Genomic DNA, 25,616 nt, shown 5'->3' on the forward strand with positions numbered 1-25,616 from the left:
CCTCAAAAGCATTACGGGCCAGGTGGCAGAGTTGGCAGCTACAATTCTTGCTCTTTTCCAGCTGGCTAACCGTCGATACACGCATTAGATATATGCTGTGACGACCCAATCGATTCCTTCCTTTCGTCTTTCGCACAGTAGTATCGCAATTGACACCAAGTACGTGACCTGTGATGCAAACTAATCATTTTCCAAGTCCTTTGAACCTGTCCATTATGCCAACCATACATGCTCCATTACCGACCCCAAACTTCCGTAGATATCCATAAAATGTCCTTGTGTATCCATGAAGCCGCCCAATATGCTAGTCATGTCGTCATAAATATCGCACTGCTATGCATCGTACACTCATCGCCAAGTGTGACCATCTCATAATTGTGATGACCTTGTCGACTGCGACCCCGTTGTCTCCCCAGAAAGCCGGCTGCCCGCGGGCCGCTCGGCCTCCGCGGTATCCTTCATCTCTCCCAGCAACGACCTCACCCTCTCGATGCGCCCAACAGCACCCTCCAACCTTTCTAACCGCCTCTTTTTATCTTGGTCCCTCTTCTCGAGCACGCCAACCCGCTCCTCCAGCTTGGCCCTCGCCCTCCTCTCCGTCGCGACCATCTCGTTCGCCTGCTCGAACAGGCTGACGCTCAGCTCCTCCACCTCCTGGCTCGTCGTGCTCAACCTCGCCTCGGCCTGCACCCTCAACTTCTGCTCCCTTGTGAGCGCCTCCAGCAGGTCCTCCGTCGTCGCGGGGTCCCGCTCCCCCGGCGGGGGCGGCGTCGGCGCCCGCAGGTTCGGTGTGCTCTTCATGCCGCGCGGGCTCAGCAGCTGCGACAGCCTGTTAGCGCCGCCGGACAGGAACGAGGTGCGGGTGGGCGACGGGCTCGGCGGGGCCGGGGGAGGGTTGTGGGAGGCGGCGATGCGCAGGCGGGTGAGCTCGTCTTCGTAGTCGGCCCAGCGGTCGACGGCGGCGGCGGCCTTTTGGTTTAGTAGGCGCACCTGGGCTTCGAGGTCTGCGATGCGGGCTTGGGCTTCGAGGAGGGCGGGTGGTGGCTCGATGACGACGCCGCAGGACGGGCAGGAATGCTGCTCGGAGCGGTCCGTTGAGAGGGATAGGGTCGGCGGCGGCAAAGGCGCGGTCATCGTCATGGTTGCGCTCATGGCTGGTATGCGGGTGGACGTTCGTGGCGGGCTCTCTCTCTTTCTCTCTGCGAAGAGGTGCAGCCAAGGCGAGAACCAGCGGACGAGGAAGAGGAGGAGGCCTGGCAGGTATAGGTGGGAAGACGCCGAGCTTGAGCCAACAAAAGCTGCGAGTCGTACAAGCTTTGGGTGGGTGGTTGAGTCGTTTTTGTGCAGGAAGGGGGAAAAGCTAGCGGGTGCTAGAGTTTGGAAGGTGTGACGTCGCGGAGCAAGAGGTTCGGGAGGGAGGTAGGGCGGATGCGAGGGGTGGGCGCACGATGGCAGGTTTAAGGTAAGGTTAAAGGTCCCGTCGTTAGTTAGGTAGGTATAATTGGAAGCGTTGCGGTAGTGTGTCCCTTATTCGGCCCTGTGTTTGCGCTTCGACCTTTTGACTGAAAGTCTGTGAGAGACAAGAGAAACAGATGTTTTGGCGCCGAATGTGAAGGATATTGGCTTGTCTGAGCTAGAAACGATAGGAAGGCGAGGAACAAATTAAAAAAGCGTTCACCACAATTCTCTCTCGTTTTCGTCTGCCTGGACTTCCGGCGCCCACATGCCTCCTCCCCCTCCATTCGTATGTGGTGTGCCATGCAAAGTGCATCCTGTCCTGTCCCTGTCCCCTCTCACCTTAGCCACCGGGTTAATGAGGTGGTGGGTGGTATGTTGTAAGGATCCATCTTCTCCGTGTGCGTGTGACACTAGGCTTCAAAGGCTGGGATTCCGTACGAATACAGGGCCGAGGTGGCCTATGAATACGCTCGCTGCAACCTATCAACCAACGCAACCCAACGCGACGGGATGGGCTGCGGCTGGGTTCAACTGCGCCTCCCTGCTTTCGTCTTTCCGTCGCAATTGGGGAGGCTCGTCCAAAACGTGGGCGGAGCAGCCCAACGGCGCCGGCGATTGGCGAAGCACCTTATTTGGGCGACGACCGTGCTCCACTGCTGTTCCAGCACCCTCCTTGATCAGCCTCATCTACCGAGATGGCAGGGAGAAGACAACGCTGCGTCAAGGCCTCTATCTGCTGCGTGTTTCCTGTCCTCTTTGCGGGCCGTCGGACGCTTGATTTAATTTGATGAATTTTTTTGTCTCTATTTTCATTCATTCTTTGACCTTTTTTTTCTTATTGTTTAATTTTGGTCTAATTGCTGACAATGCTTCAAGAATGTTTGGCCCCCGACTGTCATCTGCCATCATCACTGACTGATTGCGTCAAAGGCCACAAAGGGGTCACATTCGTCGTGTATCATATCTGTGGGCGCAAGCCTCAACCCTTCTTCTCCCTGGCCCCCTTCCTCCCATTGATGCCCGGAATTTCCTGCTGATAACCCACGATCGTCCCCTTGCATGAATATGGCTCTGACATCGGACTGGGCACATTGGACACCTACACAGTCCGTCCGCCTGCCTGTGCCCGACGTCGCCGAGGAACACGTAGGGCACTCTGCCGAACGTGACATGCAAACCCTCACCAGACGACACTGACTGCCGCCTCCGTGGTGTGGTTCGCGGCGGTCAATCCCCCCTCTCTCCCCCTCATTGCTTCCTCCAAATTCATGCGCAGCAGCTTCAGAACATAAAAAATTTAAAGCTATGCGCCGGCCCTCGGGTTCGGTCCAAGAGTCTGAAACCGCCAAACCCGCTGTCATGTCGTCATATCAGCCTCCCGTTTCGAAACACGACGAGAGCTCTTCCTTGTTCGGAGGGCGAAGCCGGCGACCGGTCAGCCTCGTCGGCGGCCGAGGCGGAGCAGGAAAACTCTAATTTGGGCTTGCGTTGCGCGTCCCGCCTGACGCTGTCGGCGGACACGGCACACCACCGTGGTTCTGAGGTCTGCTCCGAATGCGAGGTCGGTTGGGAAGTCCTCCTCAATTCGGCTTGGCCACCTTGCGCGGCTCTCCGATGCCCGTCTCCGGGTCCTTGTACTCTTTCCAGCTGACCGGCACCATATCGTTGCCAGCCTCGCTGGTGGCCATGATGACGCCCAGCTCATTGCTTGCCGTGGAGAGATAGTAGTTCGCCTGATCTCCAAGAGAAATCTGTCAAACAAGGTTAGTCAGAACTCTTCATCCTCCTATGGCTCATGAACATACCACCTGCGCCCGCACGATATCGCCAGGCTTGAAGCTCTCATAGATCTTGACCTTGTCCTTCTCGGTCGCCCGCACATCTTGAGAGCGGATGACGCCCTGCCACTCCGTCTGCAAGACCGTGTCACCGACCTGCTGGATCGTCACGATGGCCTGCTTCGGCATCAAACGCACCACACGGCAGAGGACCACGTTGCCAACGTCGGGAAGCACCTCACGCTTCTTGTCGCCGTTGGCCTGCGCCTGGCGAGGGACTACAGAAAGCGTGGGCAGCTCATCTGCGGGAAGGGCCGTGATGCGAGTGAGGCGCTTCGCGGGCCCAGTTGAGGCCTTGGCGGAAGGGGTCACCTTCACCTTGCCCATCAGCGAGGCCACGACGTTGCCATTGTAGATGTGCGTTCCGGGGCCGGCAGCGTAGCGGGGGGTCGGACCCAATGCTTTGCCGGGGACGGCGGTCTGGGGGATCTCATCGGTGGCCATCTTCAGATGTTGTTGACTGTCGTATATGACGTATGTGAAGAGTTCGTTTGTTCAGCTTAGTCCGCAGCTCTTATTCGTACTCGGTCTGCAAGGCGTGCAGAATGAGCTGACGAATGACAAAGAGTGGATTGATATTGCAAAAATTCTCTTCCGAGCAAGGCTAGGGTGAGAGAATCCGCTCCGTTCGGCAGCTTTTGAGGATTGTAAAAATCCGAATGTCCGAAATTTTTCAGTGAGCTATTGGCGGCGCCATAGTCCCGCGGGGGCCGTTTAGACGAGAGGTGCGCCGGGGCCCCGCTATCCGGAGGAATCCTAGACGACCTGCACCTGCTCTGCGCTGTGAGCTGTCCGCTAACGACCTGGAGCTACCCATACTCAGGCCACTGGGAACTCGAGCTTCCGGGCGGTCGCGCAAGGCAGAAATAAGGTGAATCTGCAGGGTCCTGGATGACGGGGGTCCAATTCTCAACCAAAACATTGGAGCGGTGCGATTCCGCAGCTCAACGATACTTTTACTTATTTACCGGCTGTCCCGTCGCAAACTTTCCCTGAACACATACCTCTCTAATTACCATTGCGCATCGCCGAGTCCGGGGATTTGCAACATTCCTTGACCTTTTTTTTTTTTTTTTGGATCTATCTTTTGGGTTTTAGATTTCTGGCATCTTCTTCACAATGTTGTCCATCAGCCGGCTGTTCTCGCTGGCGTTGTGGATCGGTCTCCTGACCCCCATCTACATGTTCCTCGAGAAGAACTTGGAGAAGTTCTACATCTTCGACCACGAGCATCTGCACGATCTCAGCAAGCGCGCCATCGCCGCGCACGGAAACGACACCAAGTCTGTGGTCAACTACATCGTCACCGAGCTTCATGGTATCGTCCCCAACAACGTGAACCTCGACGAGGAATGGGTCTTCAACAACGCCGGTGGTGCCATGGGCGCCATGTACATTATTCACGCCAGTAAGCAGTTCCCTTTCACACCGCTACTCCTCCTTGTCAATTGACTAACACGTCTTCCCCTCTGCCAGGCATCACCGAGTACCTCATCGTGTTCGGCACCGCCATCGGAACCGAGGGCCACTCCGGCCGCCACACCGCCGATGACTACTTCAACATCCTCTACGGCACCCAGCTCGCCTACGTCCCCGGCAAGTACGAGCCCGAGGTCTACCCCCAGGGCAGCGTCCACCACCTGCACCGCGGCGACGTCAAGCAGTACAAGATGGATGAGGGCTGCTTCGCGCTTGAGTACGCCCGTGGCTGGATCCCTCCTATGCTTTTCTTCGGCTTCGCCGACGGCCTCTCCAGCACCCTCGACTTCCCCACGCTGTGGACGACCACCAGAATTACCGGTCGCGAGATGATTTCCAACCTGCTCAAGGGCAAGTTCTAATGAACTCGGCGCACGTTACGGCAGGAGCCCCTGGCAGATGGCCATGCAATGGTAGCATACCATCATGATGCGATGACGCGCCATGATATAGACGAGGAAAGAGACGGGAGAACATAGACACTGACCGAGGGTGGTTAGAGGGTACATGACGCTGATTTCGGCTTATATATTCCAATTGGTCATTCCGAGGGAAAGACTCGTCCATACCAATATTTAATACGGCAACAATGCCACATTCCAACACCTACGAAGCTTCAATGGGCTAATCGCCCAACAGCGGTGCTGCAAACGAGCTGAAGTTGTACCTGCAGATAAGAGACCAACACCAGATACGCGATCCAATGATACAGCAGATCGGCCTTATATTGCATACTGCTGCGCAGATCAGCCCTAGGCCCAGGTCTGCATGCTCGTTGGCAATGGAGCAGCTCTATCTCAAAACCACTTCCGTCGCCGTTATTTGGTTATCTCGAAGCTCTCAGAGCAGCCGTATGATGTTAGCATCGACAATTTGATGAACTCGCCAATGGCACAGATTGACCTAGACTAGGCGTGTGTTGTTTATAAGCGCGGATGTCATATTGGACTCCGTATATCTGACACTGGGTCAGGCAAAAAAGATAATGAACCACATGCAACACCGAGCATTCGCCGATCGTCTCCGACCCGACTACTACTTCGGCCCTCACTGGTTTATCGATGGGGGAGCGGACGGGACCCCGAGTTCTCCAGTGGGTTTGGTCGCATGTGCTAGCTGGATGTTGAGAAGAGACTTATGAATCTGCTCCGGGGAAACGGCACTGAAGCTGGATCTAAATGTCAATATGATTGAGCTGTACAAGACGGGGACGGCGAGAACGATAAGGGCCACGGGACGAGAGATGACGAAGGAGTATCGATGATGTCTAAAGAGATGATGTTCAGTAGCTTGATGACTTGCGGATCAGTTTCGGTAGACTTCGATACTCGCCGCCGGCATTTGCTTGAATTTAACACAAGACATCCTATGTTTTCTGTGCCTGGGCGACTACATTCCTATGTACCTAAATGCTTATAGTACGAATGACGACGACGATAATAGTAACAATAACTCCGATGATAACGACAGTAGTTGTAACGACGACGACGACGACGACGACGACGATAGTACCAATAAGGACGACGATAATAGAACAGAGTTAGGTATCATATAACCACGGAGAAACTAGTAACTCTAGCACAGAAAAAGTGGGCGGTCTCTTTAACATTGCTAGTATAACACCTGGCTGTGTTATTCGACGTCAATTAGGATCGATGGCAGGAAATGTTCTTACGATACTTATGATGGCTCTGTCTCATGGGCCAGTGTCTCTTTCAAATCGACCTGACCCTCGTATTTTGAAGACCCCCGTCTGGCCGCGAGCACAATACTATGGTCAGCTCTTCTAGCTGTGAGCTGAGAGGATGACCACAGAGGCTCGTTTCGCCACATCAACTATGTCACACTGTTCAATATCCAGAACCCTTTGTATGTTGTCAGGACGATCTGTCGACTTTGCCCCAGGACTTGGCATCGTTTCCTTTTGTCATTGTAGTACAGATGGCTTCTGGTCAGCCAGCTAGCATCGAAGCTGAAAATTGTTGCTGTTCAAGATCGGGTTCACGATCTACCTGTGATACAGGTATTGATGATCGTACAGTATCATAGTTCAAGGTCATTATCGCCTTTTACGATGAGCTTAGAACACATTTCCCATGCGAAGTGACTGGCAATATGCGCTTAGATCTTCTCCAAAGTTCGTTATGAGTTCTTCTGCATCTCAACATCGGCGCCATTTGCCTTAAATACCCATGTTCAGTTGGAAGCTCATCTCAAGCATTCTCGTTCTCGCTAATTCTGAGTCTTTGTGAGCCGCCTTGAAGCTCAGAGGCTTCCATCACTGGCGCTTGCTTACCTTTGGCGCCGCCATTAAAGTTGCGATGGACTTGAAACATCCGCAAAGCTTCATTTCCTTCCCAGTCGGAGTTATCCCTCCTACACCAAAGAGACAACCAAAGCCAATAACCTGCTACGAGTGAGCGCGGCATCTCGAATGACACCGTTATACGCGCCAGCTGAGCTTTCTTCAATACCTGATGCTCCTTGCTCTATGCTGGCGTCATGTTCGCAGAAATTATCTTCTCGGATCCCGAAAGGTTCCCCTGCCTTCCTACGTCGAGGAACACGGCATGAAGGCCTACCTATTCTCGCAGTCCTGAGTTGTCTTTCACAAGCCCTTCAGTCTCTCGAGGTTGTTTTCTGTGACAAATGCTACCCCAGTATTTTCTGGCTCTGGACGGAGTCATGTTTGAAGCAATTCCATCAACTTTCGGCAGCGATTGTCGCCTGGTCTGATTGCTCCCGACAGTTTGGGCATCAAGCTTAACACACAGACACCGGAACATTAGCCGATCAACCAGAATAGAACTTTTCAATAAACCAAATCACTCTTTGGAAGCCATCAACAGGCAAAGTGCCCGTCTGGCTTCCATCTCGTCTGGTGTCTCATACGCTGTTGCCCCTGAGCTCAGACCCTTCCTTCCACAAGTCGCCGCTCCCACTGACTTGCTTCCCCTCCCCCACGATCTGCAAGGCAAACCGTCCGTTCTTGCAGCGTTTGAGAACTCCCAATGCATCCCTGCGTCGCTCGACTCCAGGGTTTTCAGGAGCCAATCCTTAGGCTTTTCACCCCTCGAGATAACGAGCTCGCGCCATCCTTGCCTTCCGTATGCGTTTCATACTTCGGGCCACGAGCCACGATATATACTACCCAGCACCCTCGGGCTTATCAGTGCGGACGATATCTCACCCATAATCAGTCAAGTCATTCATTCCAGTGTCTGTGGTCGTCATCGCGGGCGAGATCGCAGTCAAGATGTCCAACCGAGATAGGATCGAGCAGGCCGGGAGCCAAAACACCTATGACATGAAGTACTATGAGGATGTCTCGTTGGACGAGAAGAGAGGCATACAGAGCCGGCCCGATGCACCGACTGACGAGGAGCTGAAGACCCTCCGACGCGTTGCGGATCACATACCCTTCAAGCTCTTCACCATTGCCTTCGTTGAGCTCTGCGAGCGTTTCTCTTACTATGGATCTGTCATTGTTGTAAGTGGATTTGCCGGGTAACCTTTCTCGGAATGCACGACTGACCAGAGTCCAGTGTATGTATTGGTCAATTGAGAATACAGGAGGAAGGGAAAGACTAATAAGATCTAGTTACCAACTTTATTCAACAACCCCTCCCGCCTGGTTCGACGACCGGCCGTGGCATTGACTCTCCGAAAGGTCAGCCCGGTGCTCTAGGAATGGGACAGCAGGCTTCAACGGGTATCACTACGTTCAATCAGTTTTGGCAATATTTCATGCCCCTATTCGGTGCCTGGGTTGCAGACAAGTACTGGGGCCGATACAAGACCATCTGCATTGCCATCGCTGTCGACCTCGTCGGGCATCTGATTCTCATTTCCTCGGCGATTCCTCCGGTCATCACCAAGTCGAATGAAAACTCCTTGGCCGCGCTCCTCGTCGGAATGATTACCATCGGGTAAGGTCATGCTGGTTCGCAGATGCAGAGGAGCTGCTAACAGGTCGAAGATTTGCGACTGGAGGCTTCAAGCCGAACATCAGTCCGTTGATCACCGAACAGCTGGAAATCGACCACCTGACCGTGCGAACGATGAAGGACGGCGAGAGGGTGATCGTGGATCCCGCCATCACTATCAACCGAGTGTACAACTGGTTCTACCTCTTCATCAACATCGGTGCTTTGGTCGGTCAGATATCGATGGTGTACGCGGAGAAATACGTCGGCTTCTGGCTCAGCTTCACGCTCCCGACGTGTATGCTCGCATTATGCCCTCTGGTGATGTGGTGGGGCAAGGGAAGATATCGCGATCAGCCTCCGTCTGGATCTGTATTGGGTCCGGCTTTGCGAACGTTCTTCTTCGCGCAAAGGGGTCGATGGTCGATCAACCCAGTGAAAACCTGGCGGAACATGCACGACGGTACATTCTGGGAGAATGTCAAGCCGTCTCGGTTCAGCGACGCAACTCGTCCGAAGTGGATGACATATGATGATGCATGGGTCGATGAGCTGTAGGTTACGGATGCAAAATGCTTATCTGGGAGATATGCTGACCTTCTCAAGGCGTCGTGGATTTGCAGCATGCGCTGTGTTCTCCTGGTATCCGATATACTGGCTTTCTTACAACCAGTGTACGTCTCCCTTTTCCACCTAGCACGCTTGTCAACTTACACTAGTCAGTGAACAACAATCTCGTCTCTCAGGCGGCAACAATGAAGTTAAACGGGCTTCCCAATGATATTCTATCTAATCTCGACCCCCTGGCCCTGCTTATCTTCATCCCTCTCTGCGATCTCGTGCTGTACCCCACCCTCCGCAAGATGAAGATCCGCTTCACGCCCATCCGCAAGATAACCTTTGGCTTCTTCACCGGATCCGCGGCCATGGTTTGGGCGTGCGTCCTCCAATACTACATCTACAAGAAGTCCGTCTGCGGCGACAACGCCTCCGGCAACTTGCCGAACGGCGAACCCTGTCCCAACGTCGACATCCTGGTCTGGGCCCAGACCGGCGCATACGTGCTCATCGCCCTGTCGGAGATCTTTGCCAGCATCACCAGCTTGGAGTATGCCTTCAGCAAGGCGCCGAAGAACATGCGGTCCATGGTGCAAGCTGTTGCGCTGTTCATGTCCGCCATCTCGGCTGCGCTGGGCCAGGCGTTCACTCCCCTGAGTGCGGATCCGTACCTCGTCTGGAATTATGGCATCGTAGCTGTCTTAGCCGCCGTAGCAGGCGCAATCTTTTGGGTTCAGTTCCGCGGTTTAGACGCCGAGGAAGACGCCATGAACGAGTTGCCCGAAGGTCGTGTTGGTGCTGGAACTGCTCCCAGTGGGGGTGTTTTGGGACATGAGATGAATGAGTTGGCTGAGCCAGGAAAGAAGTACTAGAGCATGCCCAATGCTATCTGTAAATGAATTTCACTTCATAGTGTCTGCGAGTTTGGGGCAAAGCTGCTGTGGTTCAGTGAGAGGTGGTCCACGGTGTTGATAAGGGGCCCAGGGGGACGAGCGCCGTTTGGTAGGCTGAAGAGCATTGAGGGCTTGTTCTTACGGGCACAAATAATGATGATACCGATATTTAAAAATTCTGAATGATATTCGTGGAAAAGCACATTGAACTGCAGAAACCTGTCACACGGCTCACGGGCGGGTAGGCTATCCTCCCCCTAAACTGCCACTGCAAATCGTCGAACAAGACCACCTCAAGGAATCAAACTGTAGATACGGAGCGACCATTGCCTCTAGTATGGCCTTGATCGCCAATAGTCAGTTAGAGGAGTCCTTCGTCTTTTGTGAGTTAGAGTATCATGGAGATGATCGATTCTGCCAGCTTAGTGTGAGAAAAACGCGTGAGATGCTGCGACTAAGTCCTGCGAACCAGTCGTCAAATCGTATGAAATAGGCGACCAAAGATTTTTACTGCTTTCTGCATCATTGCGACAGTAGTTACAGCTTGTGTCTGGGCCGAACGGCGCTCCGGTTGGGAGTGCTCCCCTGACAGAGGGTCCTCAGGTGAGAGTGGATAGGGGGAAAGCCCTTCGGAAACTCACCGATAATTCATTTCACTCAGGACGATACATGACCTGCGTTCTTGTAGAGATTTAAGGTGAGCGATGAAGACCTTGGAAGAGGATCTTTGCGCTTATCGATACATCGGTGGTGGCCTCATGGTGTCGTTTCACTGATGCTTTGAGATCCCTTGTTAGCCCGTGTCATGGTGAAGCTGGCATCGTTCGGCACATCTTCCAGCTGTCTAACACACTCTAATGAAGCATTAGATACACAAGCACTTATCTTTGGAAAGATTGCTGTGCTTATCGGGCTTGTTCAAGTTGACGGATAGCATCTCACAGTACTACTTGAAGCACTCATGCCATCGCAGCATCACTCACAACTCATCAGGACACACGTAAGGGGAAGTAAGAAAAAAAAGAGAAAGGAATCCCACGACTCGGTTTCAGTCGGCTCCCACGCGTGGCAACACACTCCCCTGCTTATCGTCACGATTTCCAGTCGAGAGAAGAGATGGGGCTAGGACCAGTTCCTTATCAGATTGCAACACCAAAGAGTCAAGGACGATGGGTCCTCTCTCTCTCTCTCTGTGTGTGTTCTAGTTATCCCGTCTGTATCCGAGCAAAGACGAGAACACATCCGGATACTCTTGCATGGTATTGATGTAAGAACCCCCATTGTGAGAAATGATAGCTGTGATGGAAACCTTCCTAGAAGAGGGTATCACTTCAACGCCAAGCATCAATAACTTCTTCATCAGATGAACGAGCACCAACCCGCGTGCCAAACCCAAAGGAGAAACAAGTGACACTGAAGAAACCGAAACGGGCAGCGGCCAGCCCCCCCTAAAAAATAAGAATGAAGTCATCTCATGCAAGTCCCGGGTCCCCCCCATGTGCACATCTTTCGCGGCGGCCGGCCGGCCAGCCCCACGATGGTCAGTTTTGGTTAGTATTTAATTTTTTATTCTTTAATTCAACCTGCTGAACCTACACCAAGAACGGATACCGTCGGTGGCCTTGGATGGTTGACCGTCCCACGCGGGCCTCACCGAATCGGGATTCTTCAGGTCAGCGCTGCGGAAACCCCCACGCTGGGAGCAAGGGGACGAACGGCCGCTGCCGCCCTCGCGGCATCCAGAGTCACGTTCCGTGACCTGGCCACATAACCAGGGATAAATATGTAAAAGCGACCTTGCCCCTGGGTCTCAGCTCTCATGTTCCGCGCGTCCCTCGTCACCTTCACGTTTGCAGAACGGTGTTGAAATAAATACGTCTCGTTATATTGGTGACCTATTTCCTGTCTTTCTCCGACGCAATGCTTTCATGGGGAGCGGGAAAAAAAGCATAAAGCACCCAATTCGAATCGCCCGCGAGCTATGCATTACTCGCCGTCCCTTACTTTTTGTTTTGTCGACCACGCAACGCCATGCCAGCCCATGGGGAAATGAAATCGAGCAAAGAGCTGTCATCACCATCACTGAAACCAAACAGCTGACCCAGACAGATTGACCCCCAGAGGGACGCATGAGACATGCGTTTCTGCCGGGCAGCCAAAAGAACACAAATCTCAATCCCCAAACGCGCACTTTTTTTCCGAACCGATTTCCCGTCATTTTTATTTTTCCTTCCTCCTCGCCCAGACGCCGCTGCATGCAATGTGTATGTCGTGTGTGGATTGTGTGTGATGTGCTTCAAAGGTCGTTCGAGCCATGTCAGCCGAAACCGAGTGGTGCCACCGGGTTGTCAAGGCATGTCGTCTCCAGGCTCTTAAGCAAGCCATTCCTCTTCGTCTCTCTTCAGGCCTCTCATAGTAAGACCTTCATCTTCATCCTCAGAGTACTCGTCGTCCTCTTCTTCCTGCTGCACCTCATGCTCGGGCTGGCGAGCGCCAGGAATGTTCGTGCCATGGACGGGAGCCGCATCGTCTTCGGTCGCATCTTCTTCCTCCTCCAGCATCCATGTAAGCCCGTTGGCTTGCTCTTCCAAAGGGAAAGCTTCCTGCGCGTACTCCTCGAGACCTCGCGGACCCTCCCAGAGGGCCATTGACTGGGAAAGGCAGTTTTCCTCCAGCTCGGCGTCACCAAAGTAGGGGGGTTGTTTCTTGGGGTCGTCGTGGCCCAGCGAGAACAGCTTCTCCAAAGCCTCGAGCTGCTGGCGATATCCGTTGGGAATCTTTACCTTCAAGTCGATGGGACCCCGAATGTACTTCACGGGCCGCCCAACGCCCCTGGCAAAGACCTCACAGGCCTCGCGGGGGGTGAGCATCTCCCATGCCAGTGCAACGCGCTTCGTCCTCCACTTGGATACGCCGTCCTTGAAAACTTGCAGGATGGCCGGGCCAACATCATGCTCGGCATCGAGCCAAGGCAGCTTCACATCCTCATGGAAAGGGGCTTGCCATTGGAAAGAACCGTCCGGCATGAGCTCCATGCAGAAGAGAGGGTACGGCAGGGAGGTGAAGTTGTTGTTGTAGATGCCTGTGTAGACGAAAGTTGCAGGCAGCTCAATCTTGCGCACGTATTCCTCAACCTGGTGCTTGGCGGCCCAGAGAGGCAGCGACGGCCACTCGGCGTTGTAGGCTGCGTGGTCCGGCATGGAAGAGTAGACGTAGTGCTGAACGCCGGCCTTCTTTGCGGCATCGGCGAGTGCCTTGCCGATTTGGAACTCGTCTCCATAAAATGTGGTGTTGATGAAGGCGAGCTGGACGCCGCGGAAGAGATCGTTGATCAAGTCATGATTAACGCCGACGCCGGAGATGGGACCGTTTGTTGTCACGTCTCTGTTGTCGGGCGTAGGCTTGTGTCTTGTGTAGAGCTCGCCGACGAGGACAGTGACGTTGGGATTTGAGTTGACTTCGGTTGCCACAACACCCTCAAGATTCCTCAGCTGGGCGCGGACATGGTAGCCAACGGCGGTGGCGACTCTGATGAAAGAGGCAGCCTGGCGACCGGCGGCGTTGATGACTGCAATGGTCTTGTTAGGGGAGGGCATCGGACGCTTGAAGGGGCGGAAGGTCAACGAGTTGTTTCTCGAAGCCGCCAGCGGAGACGACTCAGAGTATGAGGAGCGCGAGTGCTTGTGCGTTCTTACGGTGCTGTAGACTGCCGAGTCGCCGTGGTAGTGGTGATTTGAGTGGTCTTGCTGTTGTTGCTGCTGCTGTTGCTTTGCGGGTCGGATGGGAATCCCGACCCCGTTGAGTTGGGAAGGCATCAGGGTGACCATTTAGAAGGCTCTGGGATGAACTACTCGCGCGCGGGGTGGGAGAGCAGGCACCGAAAGGACAACCAAAGGCAGCGGCGGCCGAAAGGTTTTGAGTTGTGAAAATGCGGAAGGCAGGTGGTGCAAGTGCAAGGGCTTGTCGTCAACCCCGCTATTTCCCCCAGAGAATTGCGCCGAAGGAGGGTGTAAGTGCGGTCTTGGGTTGTGGAGAAGACCTTTGGTTCGGAGGGGGAACAGTGATGTGATGGATGTCCCGAAAACGGCTCGCTTTCTCCTATTGTCTGGGTCGAGTTGATGGGAATGTTTTACACAGGAGTATCAACCATGACAAACCGATACGTAAAAGCCAAAGTCGAACCTATAGCAGGCCGGATTGCTATCGCGAAATAGGGGAGGACCGAACGGGCCAAGTGCAGGTCTCTGCGTCTGTCTGCGTAAGGGTAGGCGGCAAGCGAGCGCAACTTGCAAGGTGCGAGACGCCGAGGGAGCAGCAATGAGACGGAGTGAATGCAAGAGGCGCGGATGGAAAGGCAGAGGTGAGGTGAGAGCCGAGGTGACGGGGTGCGTTCTCGAAAAATAATCAAATGCAGTCGCGGTCCCGGTCCCAGGAACAGAACGTGTGGTGGTGGTTCGGAATGATTCAAGAACCCTGAGGGGTCGGCTGAGCAGAATGGCGAGATAGATAGCAAACGCCGTTATCAAAGTCAGCTCCTCTTTTGGTCGATGGCGGGGTTTACCCCAGCAAACAGGCGATGGCCAAGCTTGCAGCTGCAGACGCAGGACCGACGGCGAGATGGGCGTAAGCCTGTCCAGGCCCGAGGTCGATCAAAGATCTGGGGAATGAAAGGATAAACACTAGGCTGCGTCCGTCGGCGGAGGCGGCGATGGTGGTATCCGTTTGGGCTGGAAGGGGGTGTTGGCGGTTGTGGGCGCGTGCTTGACTCTAGAGTATGAGTACTAAGGTAGGTAATTAAGTGACCTTTGGTGAAAGACACAGGATTTGGCAGGAGCCAGTCGAGGTTCTCCCTGGCTGATAAGAGAGATTCTGGGCAGGATATCTATCTCGCGAGGATTGTCGCACACTGTCTCGTATTAGGCGGGTTGTTCCTGAGATAAGTGCCCAGGTAGTTGGCCGTTGGCAGCTGCAGAAGCTGTAGAATGGTGGAGGGGCGTTTGGTAAATGAGATGATGCGCCTGTCAGGTGTGTAGATAGAGCCACACACGTATGCAAGGCGTGTGTAGCTGAGGTAGGTGTAAGGTCGTAGATAAGTGCTCAGTGTGAGCGTGTGTGCGTGTGTGCGTGTGAGAGCGAGAGAAAGACCAACGTTGGCTGAGGTGCGTGTGAGAGGTGTGCCTGTCCCCTGTCGGTCTCAGTCAAGTGAGCAACGTGCTGTAAGTCGACTTGCCCAGTCAGGCCAGTTTCGTCAGGGTGATGCGGGTGTGCGTGCTTCTTGGACTTGCTGTCGTCGTCGGGTTATCCGCCGATAATCTGCATCGGAGGGCTCACGGCGCAAGGTCTTGTCCAAACCGTCCAATCGGGGGAAAAACTGGCTGACCGTGCCCCTGTCTGCGAGAGAAGCGTCACTGGCCGGATTGCCTCGTGGCCTGGTCGTTTGGGATGAGTCGCTGGGCTAGACACGGCCGGGCGAGGTGGGAGTTCGGCGTGGAGATCCGAAGCGAAGCTGGCTGATTTCGGAGAGAGAGGGGAACTCGCAGCAGCACCAGCGGTGTATGGGTTGATGGCTGCGTCCCGGACGGAGGTCGGTCTGTCTGTCGCTTGTTGTTTGCTAGGTAGGGCGCAGCGTACAGACGACAATGGGGGAAGGAGAAGAGAGATCCACGGTGGGTAACGGCCGGATCAGATGATGCTTTCGTGTTGAGGGGGTCTTGGGTCGTGTTCTATGTCGCGCTGGCCTTCTTGTTGTGTCGTTGGGCGGCTCTGTTGCCTGCAGATGGCAAGGGAGTTTCTGCAGAGTGCGAAGAGATATGGGGTCGGCTTATGTGAAGTCGAACCTTATGAGGTGAGACGATCGGAGGAGAACGTCCACTCTGACGAAAGTCGGACGGTTTAGAATAGGACTGGGCCGGCAGAAAAAGAAAGCAGTCCAACTCGTTCTAGGTAAAGCACCTGGGGGGGCGAAGACCAGATGACCTCAGTTGAGGAGAGTATCAAAGCTTTTGATACCGGTCCTAGTCAGTCCGTGTGTTGATTTGACCAACTGGAAACGGACAAGGGTTTATGTTGCTGTCTGGACCGTGCAGTGGTAAGTTGCTGGTTGAATGACGGACAGTCACAGGAAGCAGATGGCAACCTGTAAATAAGGTAAGGTAAGGTAGACGCGGTTTCCGGTGAAGGGAGGAAAGGTGCAGAGTGAGATGCAAAAAGACGGAAGTGAGAGAGACGGGGAAAAATAAGAGGGGACCGATCAGGGTGGAAAAAGTGCAGTGTGGATGATGAGATGGGATTTGCTAGCTTGGGAAGCAAAGGCAAATGCAAACGCAACTGGCGGGTTCCAGGCTCCCTGAGATAGGAAGGACGATGGGACAAACAAGACAAGACTCGAGACCACAGTTTAGGATTTACTGGGCAGGACTGGTGCAACAGCAGAGAGGCAGAAACGAAAGTTAATTCGACTTGCGTAGGCACGGCAGCAGTTCGAGTTGTCATGGATTTGTATTTTAATTATTAGAATCTGGGAGTGGTGGCCAGGTACACACATAAGTCAAAAACAGGGCACGCCAGACGCGGCGGTTTTTGCATGGAAAGTTGCCCTTTGGCGTTTGAGAGGGGTTTTCTGTTAATAATTGAATCTTCGCCGGCGGCCACGGGCACTCGTACACGAACCCACGAGCCCACGAGGGTTGAACAGCTCATTTGCAAGCTCGAGCACGTTGCGTTTTTCCCGCCGTCTTTGATGCAAGCGCAGCAACTGGGGCCCCATCAAGCGGAAACACCAGCCATCAACCCATCCATGAGGGGCCGCAACCCGGAAGCGTGCCCGTGTTGCAGCAACTTGCTGGCTGGCTGGCTGGGCCGGGCCTGGGCTGTTATTGCTGACTAGGCCAAGGATGACGGGGACGGGGACGGGAGGACATGGATATGAGCATGGCAGCATGAGGGATGGAGACTCGTCAGAGAGGTAGGTAGCACGGGGATGGAGTCATACGGTACATGGCTAATGAGAGTGACTTTGAGAGTGGGAGTGAGCATGATTGATGTGATGTGGTGGAAGAATCGAGTAAGAGGAGGAGAAGGAGGAGGGCATACCAGAGACATGAGTGGTGCAATCAACGGATACCTCAACCGACACGCAGTCGGGGAGGGAGCACGTGTACCTGGAATAATACGGCGTGCAGTTCAACAGAGTAAGGTAGGCAAGTACTGTGTGATTAGAGGGCCTGCCTTACTCGGGCAGTCCAGTTTCCTGCACGCAACCGTAAGGTAAGGTACCGACGGCCGTACCGTCCGTACGGTGTACCTACCTTACATTTAGTACGGAAACCTCATCGCTCCCGACCGTCGGGGATCGAGGACAGGCTCACTGAATCGGCCTCTTACCGGGACGTCCCCAGGCCCGCCATCCACTGTAGTTTTCTCTCGACTGTTCCCGCCAGCTCCAAGGTTGGGCTTATTATGTAAGAGCTTGACTCCTGTTGGCTGGGACATTCTCTTACCCAGTTGCTCTTACCTACAGCTAAACGTTGTTTTGCTGCTTGGAGGACTTTTCACCGTGTGCTCTTGCCATTTGTCCCCATTCTTTGTGCATTGCTGCTGCTTCAGAAAATTTTTCCTTATCTTTGCTGTTTTTTTTTTTTTTTTTTTTTTTTGGTCCCTCTCTCTCTGTTCCCCATGTCCCCTTCCCCTCGACGCAATAGACTGCAGTTTACCCCCCCGTACCTTACCCTTCCCTTCCAAGGCCGGCCTGCTTGTGCCTCACCCCGTGCTACTTTTGCAACCAATGCCAACCTTGCAAGACCACCAGACCGTCGGCTACCTTGCCTCAAAAAAGGTACAGTATCCTGCGGACCTGGTGGGTGCCGCATGTGTTGTACCCGTCCGATCGAGATACCTGCTCGGGTACATGAGAAGCATCTGGCAGTGACCAGTCTGCCTCCACAGCACGCGCCGGACGACGTCTTACGCCATCTTGCACACGCCGCAACCGCAAATTGACTCAGTCCTCCGATTCTTCACCGACGAGATGACCGCCGGCTGGCCAGATACACGAATCCTGACGGCGGGTGCTCGAGCGGCGTTGCCATCACATCAGACCGAGACATCCGCCTGTCGCCTGTGCCTCTCTGCGCAATTTCGCGGCAAGTCGTCACCCGGCCCAGGGCACTGACGATGATGCCGATAAGACACGACGGATGCACCTTGATAACCTCCCGTCCTCCTATCCCACCAGTGCACCTCCCGCAAAGGGCACAGGGCATGGCACGGGTCGTTTTATTTAAGCACTATCGCTCTGGTCAACCCCCGGCGCAAATCAGGGTCTCCACACCTTGCCAATTGGCTCGCCGCCGTCGACGTCGAACGGTGATCGGAGTCCATCCCGATGCCACAATCCTCCGAGGTGCGTGCAAACTTTTTCTGGCAACAAGAGTCTCCACACTCCGAAACGTGATGTACAGAAATCTGCGCGGCCCACGTTGAATGTTGGCCTTGACCTACCTACGGCGGTACACAACTCTGCCTCCCACCATACGCGCACGGCACCGCGGTACCTCTCCACGCAGCGGACGATGGCACCCTACGGAGCCGTCTCCGTATATGCATTGCGCGGTTTCACCATCTACGACCTCATTGTGCACAAATTCTGAGGTCACCGCTCAAGGGAAATGCCTCCACGACGGGGTTCTTCTCGTCGCAAGGTACACTACATACATGCGGGTAGTATATGAAAGTCACGGGCGTGGGCCCATTCGTTCAGTCGCAGCACCGGTGGTGTCCCCAGGTGTACACGGCCGGCCCCACTCCCGGCTCTCAGGCGAAAGACGTGGAAGCACCGAAATATCGCAATCCTGGCCTGCGATGGGGAAATTCAGCTCAAAGTCGGATATGTCCAACCCGCACTCTTTCACGATGCAGCGGATGCGAACCCCAGGCTCTAGCCTCATCTTCTGCAGGTCTCAGATTAGCCTCTGGCTCAACGACTAGTGTCGCCCTCGCACCGGCAGCAGCGTCTGTTTCTTCCAGGTATTACCCAGCACCAAACCGCGCGCCGCCGTCTATTTTGTGTCCCAGGCCCTTCATGCACGTCGGCTACAGAAGGATCAAATTCCTGGCCTACGGGCTACATGGAGGCGCACCAGACGCCAGGCCGATTCATCCCAGCTGCCTCACGTCAATCGTGCCATTGGATGCTCGAACGCCATCATTGCCGGCCAAGATGCTGCTGAATGGTGCGCAGCATGCACTACATCGGAAATGGACGGAAACCAACAACACCTGCATCTAAAGCGAGACATGCGTTGACATCGACGGGAGACTCTGCCATCCACAGTCGACGACGTCTTGGATATCTGGAGACGTCAACGACTTGGTTTGCAGAGACATTGCATTGAAGTTGAGCAGTTTGCAAACCTAGAAGAGGGCCCAGACAAAGTCGCAACATTCAAACGCATCTCAGCGGGGCATCCACATCGCGGAGGATGAGGCAAGGCGGAACCTGCGGCGGTGCCGCCGCTGCTGAAAGTCCAGACGTGCAGCTGCTGCGACCGTTCTTCCACACACACACACACATCCCATCACCAGCGATCCGGCCCGCCGCCTTGGGACGACAGACAATTACCCGCCCATTTCAGTCCCCTAAAGTGCTCCTAGGCAAATCCCGAGGGGCGAGACATGGCGAAATGAAGGCTGGCGGACAAAGATAAGCACATCTCAAAACCGGCTAATGGGAAAATGCCCAGCTCTGTAATTGGATTGACAAACAAAGACAGAAACAAGAAGCTCGGGCGACGACGCGCCAATGGCAGGTCAAACCATCGCGGAATGCCGACCTTGCTAGCACCGCATTCTTTCCATTACGTACAAATGGACCCAGCTAAACGTCCAAAACGCCGTGCATGCCGTCATCCACCAGGCCGACTGGCCTTCCGTCTGCTCATATGCCAACGTTTCCCCCTCACCGTCGAAGCGGGCATCTCCGCGGTGTATGCCACACGCCCAAAACGAGGTCACCACGAGATATTGCGCCGCAAGCTTTGTGTAGCCAAGCTGCAGTTGTGTCGTTGAACAGAGGATGGAATGATCCATACGCAACACACCATTTGTGAACATGACTTTTCTTCCGCTCAGCAGCCAGCCTCATTCTGGGAATGGGAGGGCCACCAGCTCCAGCATGTTGCTGCTCCGGATGCTGGTCTAATGCAAACAGGGCCCGCTTCGCTGCCGTCAATTTGCGGATTTTGCGGGGAAGATGGCCCATGCCTTGTAGGGCACCGTCGTACGGATGCGCCAGCTTTTGCATGTCGGAACGACACTTCCCCTACACCAAGGCTATGGAGACGACGCCGACGAGATGCAGGTTGTGTGCAATGGAACAGAAACACCGGGAAACCACCATGGCCGCCCGACCGACCTCGTGCTCATCGTCTGCGGTTCCGTTAGGCTCGCCGCGCCCCCTTCGCCGCCGGCCGCATCGCAAGGGTGGGCCACCGGGCTTTTACGTCACAGTTTCGATCCTGTCTCGCTCGTTGGGAAAGACCCCTCGTCACGGAAGCAAGCGCAGGGTCCGATTCCCCGGAGGACGGCCGCCGCCCTCGCACGCCATCGGTCCAGCCAGCTTTTGGTTTTGGGGGGCTTTTTGGGGGGGGCAAAAGCCAAGAGAACCCAAACAGCAAGAAATCCGGGGTCACGGCGTCTATTGCTATCAAGAGCCCCTACCTGGGAGTCAACTTTCGAGTCACCTGAGCAGACTCATTTTGGTATCCCTGCCGCTGGTCTGGTGGTCAAGCTCTTTCCCCCACGGTGCCCATCTTCGCTGTGGGCACCGATACCGCGTGTTGAGGGATTCAAAAGGTCCCCAGCGTGTGCTTCTCCACCCGGCCAAGCTGTTGTTCTCGCCAGGCCCGGAGGACAGAAGCAGCTCGCGGAGCCGCAGCCCCATGTACCTGTCCCGGCCAGGCTCCTGTTTGCTCGAGAAGGTGTGCATACATGCAGACGAAACGCGCGTAGGTGGTAGGTTCAGCTCCATCAGCTGCCGAGCCCGCCCTCGCAGCGGCATATGGTGCGTGGCCGTGAAAATATGCAAACCCTTGTAGCTCATTGTAGAAAACGGCATAGGACGTTCCTCTGACCCCTCAACCTTGTTGTCCCATGTTCGGGTCCCAAGCCCCGGCAGCCGAGAAGTCAAAGTCGTTGGGGAGCGGTCCTCGGTCGAACCACGGCGTCGTCTGGGCCGCGTCGAAGTCGCCGATGGGATCGTTGTTGGTTTGGCCCATGATGTTATCAAAGTAGCGCTGTTCCAGGTTAGGAAGCTATCTCCTGGCGGACGCCTGCCTTTGCTGGATGAAGACTTACCCAGTCCATTTCGTTGCCAACCTCGATCCATCCACGGTCGAGCGCAGCAGAGTCGCTCGATCCCAAGCCCGGGCTGACAAAGCTCAGGGGCTGGAAGTGATTGGTCACCTGGTTCGTGACGCTTGAAGGAAACGATGCCGCGTCTATCACAAGAAGTTAGCCATTTTATAGAAGGCACTCTACGTGTGAAGAAGTCAAGAAAGTCCATACCGCTGAGTGAAAGATTCGTGAGGAGCTGGGCTTCGCGGCTGGACAGCGTCCCCGAGGTCCCCGTCCCCTCGCTCCGCTGCACCGAAGCCGGCTGCCGCACACCGTCCTCCTTCGGCGGCGAACTGGGCGGCGAGCCCAGCTTGCCCAACATCGTCTCCAACACGTCCGCCGTCTTCTTGATTTCGGGCACGTCCGCGGCGATGCTCACCCAGACGGAGTAAGACCGCTGCAGGAGATGCAGGAGGTGCTCCTTCGTAGGCCTGGGGCTCATCTTGTCCATCCACTCGGGCAGAAACTCGCCGCCCTCCTGCCAGAACTGCTCGTGCCCGACGGCGAGGTACAGGATGATGGCCGCGAGCAGGAAGTCGTGCACGGCCAGCGAGGAGACGAACCACCCGTTCTGGGCGAGCATGTTGCCCGGCCGGCAGGCGTGCCATATCGTGTTCTGGAACTCGAGCAGCGTCATGGCGCCCTCGAGGCACTGCCAACGCGAGTAGTCGTGCTCCCTCTTGGGCACCGGCTCGAGGAGGAAGCGGCGGTGCAGGACGCACCTGCTCTTGTTGTACAGTGACGCCAGCCCGAAGCGCTGGATGACCTGCATCGCGGGCGTGGTGACGCACTGCTCGAGCGGCTTGACCATCATGAACTGCGGCACGGCGCGCCAGGTGTCGTTGAGCAGGCCGTCGAGGCGCATGACCTCGGCGTAGGGCGGCGGGGCGAGCAGGTGCGCCTGGCGCGCGACCTGGCCGAAGACGCGCATCAGGGAGGACTTGGTGATGGGGTACGTCATCTCGGTGTAGTCGGTCAGGGGCCGCGGCGGGGGCAGCTCGGGGGTGTGCTCGTCAAAGTCCTCGTCGACGAGGTTGCGGGGGAGGTCGACGTCGCTGTCGATGCCGTTGAGCATGCTGGGCAGGCCCATGTGGAAGGAGACGAGGAGGTCCATCTGGACGGCCATGTTCCACATGCGGCGGCGCATCTCGCCCTCGAAGGCGGAGATGTTTGTCAGCTTGGAGGGCTCGCGGTGCAGGCCCATCTTGAGGAGGAGGCGGAGGCAGACGGAGGAGAGGAGGTAGCAGTTCATCTGGGCGGCGCGGGAGATGATGAACTCGGCCTCGACGTAGAGGATGAAGGGCGGGATCGTGCCGATGGAGGGCTGGGTGTACTTGCCCCAGACGAGGCACCACGCGGCGGCGGCGCGGAAGAGCTTGAAGCGGTCCATGGGCGGGAGCGGGGAGTCGGAGGTGAGCTCGTGCGGGGCGAGGAAGGTCGAGTAGAAGACGCCGAGGGACATGATCATGAAGAGGAGGGCGAGCCAGTTGAGGGATATTGCGGAGGGGTTCTTCCAGAAGTTGGCATACTGGCGAGAGTGGTTAGCATCATCATGGTTTTTTGGAGGTTTGATGACGAACCTGTTTGACAAACGTTGGCCTGTGGACGATGTCTTCTCCGTGTTAGTGATGTTACATAGGACATAAACTTGCTTGAGAATTGCTCACGTTGGGAAGGGCTTTGAGAGGAAAAGTATCTCATGACGAGACGGTCAACAATCTTCTTCTCAGGGATGAGCCTCATCAGGTCTTCCCGGTTACGAGGCGTGTTCCTCGAAAAGAGCAACACGTCCGGCGACTCGAGCTCATCGGTCTGATCAGGACTATCACCGCTCCAGTCTTCATTCACCTCGGGCTCCTCAAAGTAATTCTTCATGTCCTCGATCTAGGTCCCGGCTGTTAGTCTCTCGCTCGCTTCCCCACGACCCCACCGATCAAGAGCAGCGGGCAACTTACATCGTCAAGAATCGCTGCAAAGTGCGTAGCCCCGACATACGTCGTCGAGCTCTCTCCTTGAACGAATTGGCCACCGGGCTGCGCGACGCCCTCCTCCCTGGCTGCCGTCGGCGTGGCACCCTGCGGGAGCGAGGCACCGTCATCCATCATCGTCCGCACCATGCCCTCCAGCCGTTTAAGCCGGGCCGCCATGCCCTTGGTGGGCTTCTGCTTCTGGGGCTTGGGGGCGTAGACGCACCCCTCCGGACGGGACTTCTTGAGGCACTGCCCGCAGGGTTCGGAGCGGTCACATTTCAGCTTGGACGTGCGGCATGGGCCGCATGAGAGGAGCACGCGGGAACGCTTGGTGGGAGCGCCGTTGCCGTTGCCGTTGTCGTTGCCGTTGGCGGTTTGGGGGTTTGAGCCGCCGTCGCTGTTGCTTTCCCCGTAAGGACTCGTCTCGGGTTCCATCTTGTGTCTTGATCTTTTGGGATGGGTGGGGGGTTAAAGGGGGGATTTCACGGAGTTCAATTCCGTGACGAAGGTTCCGGGTCGGGTCTGTGTGGTTGAACGTTGGCCGGATCCGGAAAGTGTGTGGATGTTGACGGGCCGGAGGTCACGTAAAAGTGCAGTGGGCAGGATTGGACTGTTTGACTGTGTCTGGACAGGGCCCAGATATCTGCAGGATAGGAGGAATCGGCATCAGTATCTTTTGTTTCTCTGGAAGGATCACATCCCTCCATGACTAGGCAACGGTTTTGGCGCCGCCATCCGTCGTCATTCACGGAGATATCCGGTTGTTAACGCCGAATGTCTAGAATTGCATCCGCCATAGTCGCGATGTATAATTTTAGGAGGCCAACCTCCATGACCATGTTATGCGTACTAGAGATGTGATGGAACCCAGGTCGAAAAACATCACGACCAGCCAGACTTTTTTATGATCCCATTAAACCAACACAAATGACCCAACACAGATTCGCTTTCGATGTATGCGTTTCCCCAGCCTTTCCCTTTAGCATCTTCTTACTCCGGAGCACCAGGCAGTCTCTCGATCAGGTACTTTCCGCGGGCGCACTTCATGACTGTTGGATCTGTTAGCGTGTGTGCGCCTAAGGAACTGGGGTCGCGGGGCCACTCACTCGGAACTCCAGGAATCTTGCGTATACGCTGCTGCAAGCCACGATCGTTGGTTGCGACAATGTAGATTTTGTCTTTTTGAACACGGCTGATTAAGCAGTCATCACCATAGGTTCCCTTGTGATCGCACTTGGCTCTCTGCCACCTCTCGTCGCGGGCAATACGCAGAGGGATACGGAACTTGGGTCCCAGCTTCTCCAACTCCGCCTGCAACCTGTTAGCACCCCGTAGATGGGCCTGAAGGTTCAGAGAGTATCACGTACCATTACGCAGTCTGTGACAATCGGATGGCACGTCGCTGGGAAAGATCAGCCCCTTGTTTTCCTAACCGGATCTGATTCCTCTCAAACTCACCATATAAGCAGTCCATCATCGTCTCTAAGAGTGGCAATTTCATTTGCACGGTCCTTGAGAAAAATGAGGTATCTACCAGTACGCTGTACGGTGGCACGAGGGCCTCGTTATGCTGGAAGAACATATGAGACGGGACTTGTGGGATCTCGCGGACGATCTCGCCGTCAGCTCCTCTTCTCTCGCGCTTGGCCTTCTCGACGGCCTCCTCCGCCTTCTTCAGGTTCTCCTTGCGTCTCGCATCGTTCTTGCCGATCACTCGCTTGACCTGGTGGAAAAGACAGTCAGCATCGTGAAGTTGAAGAGCCACAGAGTTTCTTATCGATAAGGTGGTATTCACCGGTCCAGGAGCTGCATGAGAAGTGAATAAGAAGGGGGCATACCTCAGCAAACTTCCTCGTCTTCTTCTGAACACCCATTGTGTACTGCGCTCGTTGGGCGGCGAATGCGACAGCTGTGTGTGTGGTGTTGATATGGAGATGTTGATTTTCACAAGGCTGAGCGAGGCTATCGGTGCAGCAAGTGCTCTATGGGTGTGGCGGGCGGACCAGTTGGAGAAAAAAGTTTTCGGTGTACAATCTTATCTCTCGGTGTACGATAGGGGAAGCCAGGTGAGAGGTGAAAGAAGGTCTGTGCTCTCGGAGGACC

General features: G+C 55.2%; 7 protein-coding genes across 7 annotated transcripts; 2 read left to right on the top strand and 5 right to left on the bottom strand.

Moving 5' to 3' along the window:
- Positions 1–369: 369 nt before the first annotated feature.
- On the bottom strand, positions 370–1,152 carry spo13 (Sporulation-specific protein 13; the record flags this gene model as incomplete). Its single annotated transcript, XM_037319838.1, has 1 exon — positions 370–1,152. The coding sequence occupies one exon, from the start codon at positions 1,150–1,152 to the stop codon at positions 370–372; it is 783 nt and encodes a 260-aa protein (XP_037181449.1).
- Positions 1,153–3,038: 1,886 nt separating this feature from the next.
- EXOSC1 (Exosome complex component CSL4) lies at positions 3,039–3,740 on the bottom strand (the record flags this gene model as incomplete). The annotated part of the gene is made up of 2 exons (XM_037319839.1): positions 3,039–3,209; positions 3,264–3,740. 2 exons carry the CDS (start codon positions 3,738–3,740, stop codon positions 3,039–3,041), a joined length of 648 nt encoding a protein of 215 aa, XP_037181454.1.
- Positions 3,741–4,415: 675 nt separating this feature from the next.
- On the top strand, positions 4,416–5,137 carry erg-1 (C-8 sterol isomerase; the record flags this gene model as incomplete). Its single annotated transcript, XM_037319840.1, has 2 exons — positions 4,416–4,704; positions 4,773–5,137. The coding sequence occupies 2 exons, from the start codon at positions 4,416–4,418 to the stop codon at positions 5,135–5,137; spliced, it is 654 nt and encodes a 217-aa protein (XP_037181455.1).
- A 2,894-nt stretch (positions 5,138–8,031) lies between these two features.
- On the top strand, positions 8,032–10,131 carry ptr2-4 (putative peptide transporter ptr2; the record flags this gene model as incomplete). Its single annotated transcript, XM_037319841.1, has 5 exons — positions 8,032–8,265; positions 8,451–8,704; positions 8,755–9,255; positions 9,308–9,375; positions 9,425–10,131. 5 exons carry the CDS (start codon positions 8,032–8,034, stop codon positions 10,129–10,131), a joined length of 1,764 nt encoding a protein of 587 aa, XP_037181452.1.
- Positions 10,132–12,524: 2,393 nt separating this feature from the next.
- Positions 12,525–13,979, bottom strand: nmr-0 (Nitrogen metabolite repression protein nmr; the record flags this gene model as incomplete). Its single annotated transcript, XM_037319842.1, has 1 exon — positions 12,525–13,979. One exon carries the CDS (start codon positions 13,977–13,979, stop codon positions 12,525–12,527), a length of 1,455 nt encoding a protein of 484 aa, XP_037181453.1.
- A 7,305-nt stretch (positions 13,980–21,284) lies between these two features.
- On the bottom strand, positions 21,285–23,948 carry fsa6-3 (Fusarisetin A cluster transcription factor fsa6; the record flags this gene model as incomplete). Its single annotated transcript, XM_037319843.1, has 6 exons — positions 21,285–21,443; positions 21,505–21,647; positions 21,715–23,071; positions 23,124–23,155; positions 23,211–23,427; positions 23,499–23,948. The coding sequence occupies 6 exons, from the start codon at positions 23,946–23,948 to the stop codon at positions 21,285–21,287; spliced, it is 2,358 nt and encodes a 785-aa protein (XP_037181446.1).
- A 555-nt stretch (positions 23,949–24,503) lies between these two features.
- On the bottom strand, positions 24,504–25,387 carry FCF1-1 (rRNA-processing protein FCF1; the record flags this gene model as incomplete). The annotated part of the gene is made up of 5 exons (XM_037319844.1): positions 24,504–24,562; positions 24,620–24,824; positions 24,881–24,915; positions 24,972–25,236; positions 25,352–25,387. The coding sequence occupies 5 exons, from the start codon at positions 25,385–25,387 to the stop codon at positions 24,504–24,506; spliced, it is 600 nt and encodes a 199-aa protein (XP_037181447.1).
- Positions 25,388–25,616: the final 229 nt, after the last annotated feature.

This window comes from Colletotrichum aenigma, assembly GCF_013390185.1.
Source record: "Colletotrichum aenigma strain Cg56 chromosome Unknown KSG_Cg56_contig03, whole genome shotgun sequence".
Lineage (NCBI taxonomy): Eukaryota > Fungi > Ascomycota > Sordariomycetes > Glomerellales > Glomerellaceae > Colletotrichum > Colletotrichum aenigma.